General features: G+C 44.0%; 3 protein-coding genes and 1 long non-coding RNA gene across 12 annotated transcripts in view; 1 reads left to right on the forward strand and 3 right to left on the reverse strand.

The window, feature by feature from the left end:
• ofd1 (OFD1 centriole and centriolar satellite protein) overlaps window positions 1-4,930 on the reverse strand; it is a 45,073-nt gene extending 40,143 nt beyond the window's left edge. For 3 of the 5 annotated variants that reach the window (XM_082174647.1, XM_082174646.1, XM_082174643.1), the window contains exons 1-4: window positions 4,699-4,929; window positions 3,537-3,716; window positions 686-754; window positions 565-592 (exon numbers count right to left, since the gene is read on the reverse strand). In XM_082174647.1, coding sequence (XP_082030773.1) covers window positions 565-592; window positions 686-754; window positions 3,537-3,716; window positions 4,699-4,794 — 373 coding nt within the window. In that variant the 5' untranslated portion in view covers window positions 4,795-4,929. Of the gene's footprint in view, window positions 1-564; window positions 593-685; window positions 755-3,536; window positions 3,717-4,698 lie in introns of all 5 variants that reach the window. The other 2 variants (XM_082174644.1, XM_082174645.1) reach the window with 1 other exon arrangement.
• Window positions 4,931-4,976: 46 nt separating this feature from the next.
• Window positions 4,977-7,002, forward strand: trappc2 (trafficking protein particle complex subunit 2). Of its 2 annotated transcripts, none has more exons than XM_082174824.1 (5): window positions 4,977-5,059; window positions 5,258-5,372; window positions 6,228-6,371; window positions 6,523-6,609; window positions 6,691-7,002. In XM_082174824.1, the coding sequence occupies exons 2-5, from the start codon at window positions 5,280-5,282 to the stop codon at window positions 6,787-6,789; spliced, it is 423 nt and encodes a 140-aa protein (XP_082030950.1). In that variant the 5' UTR covers window positions 4,977-5,059; window positions 5,258-5,279; the 3' UTR covers window positions 6,790-7,002. The 2 variants fall into 2 exon arrangements, with proteins under 2 accessions (XP_082030950.1, XP_082030949.1); XM_082174823.1 differs by having other exon boundaries at window positions 4,998-5,178.
• LOC309502417 lies at window positions 5,629-6,220 on the reverse strand. 4 transcript variants are annotated; one of them, XR_014207250.1, is made up of 2 exons: window positions 6,020-6,220; window positions 5,629-5,908 (listed from the first exon to the last, which is right to left on the reverse strand). It is a non-coding gene; the product is annotated as an uncharacterized lncRNA (long non-coding RNA). The 4 variants fall into 4 exon arrangements; XR_014207251.1 differs by having other exon boundaries at window positions 5,993-6,220; XR_014207252.1 differs by having other exon boundaries at window positions 5,629-5,938; window positions 5,993-6,220.
• rab9a (RAB9A, member RAS oncogene family) overlaps window positions 7,003-8,040 on the reverse strand; it is a 4,767-nt gene continuing 3,729 nt past the window's right edge. The window contains exon 4 of the mRNA XM_082174822.1: window positions 7,003-8,040. This exon is cut by the window's right edge and continues 425 nt beyond it. Coding sequence (XP_082030948.1) covers window positions 7,836-8,040 — 205 coding nt within the window. The 3' untranslated portion in view covers window positions 7,003-7,835.

An 8,040-nucleotide genomic window follows, 5' to 3' on the forward strand; every position in this document is an offset into this window, starting at 1 on the left:
ACTAAGGTTTTAAGTAATAACTTACCTATCAAAAGAAAAGAAAAAGAAAACACAGAGATACTTCCTTGACTTCCTCTCTAACTCAAACACAGGAGAAAAAGGGTAATTTCTAAAATATGTGGTGTTTTTAATCTGCTTATAGTCAAAGCATGTGTAAGTTCATAAGTCGACTCCATTTCTGAGTATTTCCTCCTTAAAACTGCAGTGAACCAAAGACAGTCTCAAACACACGCTTTGAAATCGCTGGTGTTTCTGACGTCACAAACTACCTTGTAACCAATCAGATCAACGTGTGATCGTCAACCAGTGGATCTCTGAGCTGAGTGAGTGAGTGGAGGCGGGGCTCATTTGCATATTCATAGAACCACGCATACTAAATGAGGCAAGGGTGTCGAGTTACAGTCAAGATATTTTAAGACATGAAGAAGGAAAAAACATTTAAATGTCATTTTGGTGATCAAAGATGAGTTTTAAGTGATAACATGATTGACTACAGTGGGACTTTAAGCAAAGTTTTTAAAAAGAGAAACAATTAAATTTTATCTGCATCATATCATGACCTACCCGTCTGTCCCGACTGGATATCTGAAACCTGCCGAATGTGAAAGAAGGAGAAACAGAGGAATGTGTCACACAAAACAACAACTGATCCAATCCACTGGTATTTAATCATATAGAGCATCACCAGAGATGTGTGTAGCGGCGTGTGAGGACTGATCTTCATGAGCTGCAGAAGCTCTCGGCCTGAGAACACCTGAGCCAAACACAAACAAGAGATTACCATATATTATTAAACGGCTCTGTGGAATACTTGATTCTGATTGGTCGATCGCTCCATCCAGCGGTGTGTTATTCCCAGATAACAACAGAAACACCGGCTCATCCGGGTCACTGAAGTCAGCAGCGCTACACACTCGCTACACACTCGCTACACACCAGCTTCACACACTCGCTACACACACTCGCTACACACTCGCTACACACTCGCTACACACACTCGCTACACACACTCGCTACACACACTCGCTACACACCCGCTACAAACACTCGCTACACACACTCGCTTCACACACTCGCTACACACACTCGCTACACACACTCGCTACACACACTCGCTTCACACTCGCTACACACACTCTACACACCCGCTACACACCCGCTACACACTCGCTTCACACACTGGCTACACACACTCGCTACACACACTCGCTATACACTCGCTTCACACACTCGCTTCACACACTCGCTTCACACACTCGCTACACACACTCGCTACACACACTCGCTACACACACTCGCTACACACACTCGCTTCACACTCGCTTCACACACTCGCTACACACCCGCTACACACCCGCTTCACACACTCGCTTCACACACTCGCTACACACCCGCTACACACCCGCTTCACACACTCGCTTCACACACTCGCTTCACACACTCGCTACACACCCGCTACACACTCGCTTCACACACTCGCTACACACACTCGCTATACACTCGCTTCACACTCGCTACACACTTGCTTCACACACTCGCTTCACACACTCGCTACACACACTCGCTTCACACTCGCTACACACTTGCTTCACACACTCGCTTCACACACTCGCTACACACACTCGCTACACACACTCGCTTCACACACTCGCTTCACACTCGCTACACACACTCGCTACACACCTGCTACACACCCGCTACACACCCGCAACACACCCGCTTCACACACTCGCTTCACACACTCGCTACACACACTCGCTACACACACTCGCTTCACACACTCGCTTCACACTCGCTACACACACTCGCTACACACCTGCTACACACCCGCTACACACCCGCTACACACCCGCTTCACACACTCGCTTCACACACTCGCTACACACACTAGCTAGGAACGGGTTTTCTTCGTGGAAGTTTTGTGTTTGGTGAGCTAATAAAATATTAAAACTCAGTCGAATCAATATTTAGTGTAGAGTTATTTAATTATGCCACCAGTATCGTGGACTCGCTCTCTCTCGTTTCATACAAACACAGCGGCGGCCATTTTGTGACACTTGTTTTATACACTGTTGGATTATAAGACACAAACAGGAACGATTTTAAAACAGTTTAATCTGAAATATCAATATCTCTGATCTCCATAATTATTTATGTTTTGAAATGCTGTGTCATAGGTGGGATAATGTACATCCAGCCGATTGTTATCTCAGAATAAACCCCCTTCAGGTGTGTGTGTGTGTGTGTGTGTGTGTGTGTGTGTGTGTGTGTGTGTGTGTGTGTGTGTGTGATCTCAAACCCCTTCAAGTGTGTGTGTGTGTGTGTGTGTTATCTCAGAATTAACCCCTTCAGGTGTGTGTGTGTGTGTGTGTGTGTGTGTGTGATCTCAAACCCCTTCAAGTGTGTGTGTGTGTGTGTGTGTGTGTGTTATCTCAGAATTAACCCCTTCAGGTGTGTGTGTGTGTGTGTGTGTGTGTGTGTGTGTGTGTGTGTGTGTGTGATCTCAAACCCCTTCCTGTGTGTGTGTGTTATCTCAAACCCCTTCAGGTGTGTGTGTGTGTGTGTGTGTGTGTGTGTGTTATCTCAAACCCCTTCAGGTGTGTGTGTGTGTGTGTGTGTGTGTGTGTGTTATCTCAAACCCCTTCAGGTGTGTGTGTGTGTGTGTGTGTGTGTGTGTGTGTTATCTCAAACCCCTTCAGGTGTGTGTGTGTGTGTGTGTGTGTTATCTCAGAATAAACCCCTTCAGGTGTGTGTGTGTGTGTGTGTGTGTTATCTCAAACCCCTTCAGGTGTGTGTGTGTGTGTGTGTGTGTTATCTCAAACCCCTTCAGGTGTGTGTGTGTGTGTGTGTGTGTGTGTGTGTGTGTGTGTGATCTCAAACCCCTTCAGGTGTGTGTGTGTGTGTGTATTATCTCAGAATAAACCCCTTCAGGTGTGTGTGTGTGTGTGTGTGTGTGTGTGTGTGTGTTATCTCAGAATAAACCCCTTCAGGTGTGTGTGTGTGTGTGTGTGTGTGTGTGTGTTATCTCAGAATTAACCCCTTCAGGTGTGTGTGTGTGTGTTATCTCAGAATAAACCCCTTCAGGTGTGTGTGTGTGTGTGTGTGTTATCTCAGAATAAACCCCTTCAGGTGTGTGTGTGTGTGTGTGTGTGTGTGTGTGTGTGATCTCAAACCCCTTCAGGTGTGTGTGTGTGTTATCTCAGAATTAACCCCTTCAGGTGTGTGTGTGTGTGTGTGTGTGTGTGTGTGTGTGTGTGTGTGTGTGTGTGTGTGTGTGTGTATGTGATCTCAAACCCCTTCCAGTGTGTGTGTGTTATCTCAAACCCCTTCAGGTGTGTGTGTGTGTGTGTGTTATCTCAGAATAAACCCCTTCAGGTGTGTGTGTGTGTGTGTGTGTGTTATCTCAGAATAAACCCCTTCAGGTGTGTGTGTGTGTGTGTGTGTGTGTGTGTGTGTGTGTGTGTGTGTGTGTGTGTGTGTGTGTGTGTGTGTGTGTGTGTGTGTGTGTGTGTGTGTGTGTGTGTGTGTGTAATCACCGTGTCTCGGCTCATCCCGCACTCGGGGAGGAAGACGGAGAGTGTGTACTCGTATCCAGCGCTCCGCAGATGATCCGCGATCACACTGTTGCACGCAGTGACCAACACCGAGTGTGTGTGACGAACAGCTTCTCCTCTCGGCCGCTGCAGGTCCTGGATCAGCTGATTACGCAGATGCGTCTGCAAAACAGGTCACACACAACTACTGGAGGAGGAAGGGTTGTAGCACGAGCTTGTACAGGCTTGAGCAGATTTAGAAAATGTACGATTCTGAGTTTTAGGATCAGTGTTTCTCAACCCTGAATGTGACACACTCGCTTCTTAACACAGAGAGAGAGAGAGAGAGAGAGAGAGAGAGAGAGAGAGAGGAGTGTGAGTGAGTGAGTGTGAGAGTGTGTGTATGAGAGAGAGAGAGAGAGAGAGAGAGAGGAGTGTGTATGAGAGAGAGAGAGAGAGAGAGAGAGAGAGAGAGAGAGAGAGAGAGAGAGAGAGAGAGAGAGAGAGAGAGAGAGAGGAGTATGAGTGAGTGAGTGTGAGAGTGTGTGTATGAGAGAGAGAGAGAGAGAGAGGAGTGTGTGTGAGTGAGTGTGAGAGTGTGTGTATGAGAGAGAGAGAGAGAGAGAGAGAGGAGTGTGTGTGAGTGAGTGTGAGAGTGTGTGTATGAGAGAGAGAGAGAGGAGTGTGAGTGAGTGAGTGTGAGAGTGTGTGTATGAGAGAGAGAGAGAGAGAGAGAGAGAGAGGAGTGTCTGTGAGTGAGTGAGTGAGTGAGAGAGAGAGAGAGAGAGAGAGAGAGAAGGAGTGTCTGTGAGTGTGTGTGTGTGTGTGTGTGTGTGTGTGTGTGTGTGTGTGTGTGTGTGTGTGTGTGTGTGTGTGTGTGTGTGTGTGAGAGAGAGAGTGAGGACGCACAGATAGTTAGTTAGTATACTTTATTGTCCTTTTTCAGGAAATTAGTGGCTGCAGTAGTACACTACCAAAAGAAAGAAAGAAAGAAAGAAAGAAAGAAAGAAAGAAAGAAAGAAAGAAAGAAAGAAAGAAAGAAAGAAAGAAAGATAGATAGACAGATAGATAGATAGATTTTTAAAAACAAGACTGTACAAAAACACTACGTTAACTATAGGCTATGAGATAATATAGAGATGATAATAACTCATAATCTCTGCACCTTCAGAGTGTCCAGCAGCCCGCGGCTCTTGAAGGTCTGATAGAGTTTCTGTCGCATCTCATCCGGGGATAAACTCTCCTCTTTACTCATAGACATGATTACTGAAATTAATAAACACTATCATTCATGATAATCGATCCAACATCGCTGATTCTCCACAGTCGGTTCCTCGGCAACGCGACGCGCGCAGCGGCTCCTTTAAAATCTCTAACTGACAACAAACTGTTGTGTTGTGTTTCCGGTATCGTCGTTATCACGTGTGACGCATGCAGTCCTCTCATTGGCCGCTTGTGTCAGCTGGGTCAGCGCACCGGAAACGGGAACTCTGTGCACAGTGCGCGTATGGTCCTCATCGGCTGTGGTATTATTCTTCCTAATAATTGCTTTGTGAATTAAACAAGTAGTTATTTATTTAAAGAAGGTCTGTTGTTAGAATGTGCCATTTCTAAAGGAATCCAAACTAACGTCATTATTCCTGCGGTAAGATGTATTGTGCGTATTCTTCATTGTTTACATGTCGAGTATTGTCAATAACTGACTGTTGATTTCATGTTTACAGCTCTAAACACTGACGAGTCACAATGTCAGGGAGTTTCTATTTCGTCATGGTGGGTCATCATGATAATCCAGTGTTTGAGATGGAGTTTCTCCCTCCCGGAAAGACAGAAGCAAAGGTGGGCATGATGACGTCATTTATACCTGACAACATTACGATGATGTCACTGATACCTGACATGATGTCATTTATACCTCAACAATATGATGATGTCACTGATACCTCACAACATGATGACTTCACTGATACCTGAAAACATGATGACGATGACGTCACTGATGCCTCACAACATGATGTCACTTATACCTGACAACAACATGATGATGTCACTGATCCCTGACAACATGATGACGTCACTGATGCCTCACAAAATGATGTCACTTATACCTGCCAACATGATGACGTCACTGATACCTGACAACATGATGACGTCACTGATCCCTGACAACATGATGACGTCACTGATACCTGCCAACATGATGATGTCACTGATCCCTGACAACATGATGACGTCACTGATCCCTGACAACATGATGATGTCACTGATCCCTGACAACATGATGACGTCACTGATGCCTCACAAAATGATGTCACTTATACCTGCCAACATGATGACGTCACTGATACCTGACAACATGATGACGTCACTTATACCTGACAACATGATGATGATGTCACTGATACCTGACATCATGATGATGATGTCACTGATACCTAACATGATGATGTCATTTAAACTTGACAATATGATGATGTCACTGATACCTCACAACATGATGATGTCACTGATACCTGACTACATGATTATGTCATTAAACAGTGAGATGTTTGTAATCTGCTGACAGGATGATGATGTCATTAAACAGTGATGATGATGATGATGGTGTTTGTACTGTAATCTGCTGACAGGATGATGATGATGTCATCAAACAGTGATGATGCTGATGGTGTTTGTACTGTAATCTGCTGACAGGATGATCACCGGCACCTGAACCAGTTCATCGCTCACGCCGCTCTGGATCTGGTGGATGAGAACATGTGGCAGTCCAGCAACATGTACCTGAAGACCGTGGACAAGTTCAACGAGTGGTTCGTCTCCGCCTTCGTCACCGCTGGCCATATCCTCCTCATCACGTGATGCACGAGTGAACCATACACATGCATGCTATAAACATATCCCTGTCTGTCATAACCATCCGATCTCAGGACTGCATGAAACACAGTTTGTAATGAATCCTGTCCTATTTATCCTTAACTTTCCTTGTATACATATGAGATTTATTATGCTCCATGATGTCCGGCAAGAGGACGGAATCAAGAACTTCTTCAGTGATGTTTATGATCTGTACATCAAGGTAAGTCATGCATTATTTCTGCATTCCAGTATGAACACATTGTGTTTGTTTTAAAACATGTTTATGTGTGTTTTTACCCAGTTTGCAATGAACCCCTTCTATGAAGCCAACGCGCCGATACGCTCCACTGCGTTCGACAGGAAAGTGCAGTTCCTCGGGAAGAAGCATCTCCTCGGATGATGCGTTTTATACACGGATTCTTTTGTTTTGTGCTTCTTTTATACATTCAGAGTCATATTTCATGTTTGAGTTGTTTATACTCGGTGTTTTCACAGTATCAGCTGCTAATGTACAACAGATGGTGTCTGAATAAAGGAGTGCAGAAATACATTAACGATGAAGATTTCACGCTTGTACATTATTAAATTAAATCAAATAAACAGTTTCAACAAGTATTGTTCCATACTTTTTAATTTCAATTTAACAATCTACAATATTGAGATTTTAGTGCATCTTTTTAAAGTAAGTGCTTAAACTCTCCACCATATTATCCATATCTTTAGTACAAGTACTTTGTATATATTTGGCACACGCTACACAATTTTGTAATGTTAATATATTAGAAATCAACCAGAGAATATGAACGCCTGCGCATGTTAATCATAGTTATATAAGAACATCTCAGTACTTTTGTCTTGTTTTCCAGCAAAAATATCTGAAAATCCATCAAACAAGATATATTTACTAGACAAGCATAACGGCATATGATATATTAAGACTTGTTTTCAGTAAATAAGACACACTCTTTGTCAATGAGGTAAGAGAAATACACATTATCCGACACAGATGTTCTTCTTCAGTGTTTCAGTCTCGTTTTCCAGATGTTTGTGCTGGAAAACGAGACACAATTTTGTTTTTAACAGAGTCTCAAGTAAATTCCTTTAGTTTTAATGAGGTTTCGATATTTTTAAAATGGAAAACAAAAGCCTTGGTGCAATAACGCAGTGCATTTGCTCTTCTTCACGATCGGGACTATCATGCTGAGCACAAAACCACATCCGTCTCACACAATAACCCACTCAAACCCCATAAGAGAGATAAATATATGTATATATATATAAACATCTGAATGCGCAGAATCGTCAGGCAGTTCAGATGCAAGAATGACACCCAAAATGAAACCAAACCAGTGTTTAGTGCATATCAAAGTGCGTGCATGTTCGAAACATAACGCAGATTCATCCAGTTCATTCAAGAAACATTAAATATCTAACGATTCCCGCTGATTAACAGCACGGCGAGGATCCGCGTGGCTTTCTGTGCAGGTTAACGGTGTCTGTAGGAATCAAATGCTCGTGTCGTTCCTCCAAAGCCAAGACTCGTCTCACGGCTTCCTCGAACGCATCCGCGACATTCGTAGCATCTTTAGCGCTAGTCTCGAAATACGGGTATCCGCCGCTATCCCGGCACCACTCCTGAGCTTCTTCGCTC

Source organism: Leuciscus leuciscus (assembly GCF_965113295.1).
Source record: "Leuciscus leuciscus genome assembly, chromosome: 7".
Classification (NCBI taxonomy): Eukaryota; Metazoa; Chordata; class Actinopteri; order Cypriniformes; family Leuciscidae; genus Leuciscus; species Leuciscus leuciscus.

Excerpts from the sequence above, each read along its gene's own strand:
- trappc2 (XM_082174824.1), top strand. The coding sequence starts at position 5,280 with ATGTCAGGGAGTTTCTATTTCGTCATGGTGGGTCATCATGATAATCCA. Across the intron at positions 6,372-6,522 it reads CCGCCTTCGTCACCGCTGGC|CATATGAGATTTATTATGCT; the intron begins CATATCCTCCTC and ends TTTCCTTGTATA. Across the intron at positions 6,610-6,690 it reads TTTATGATCTGTACATCAAG|TTTGCAATGAACCCCTTCTA; the intron begins GTAAGTCATGCA and ends GTTTTTACCCAG.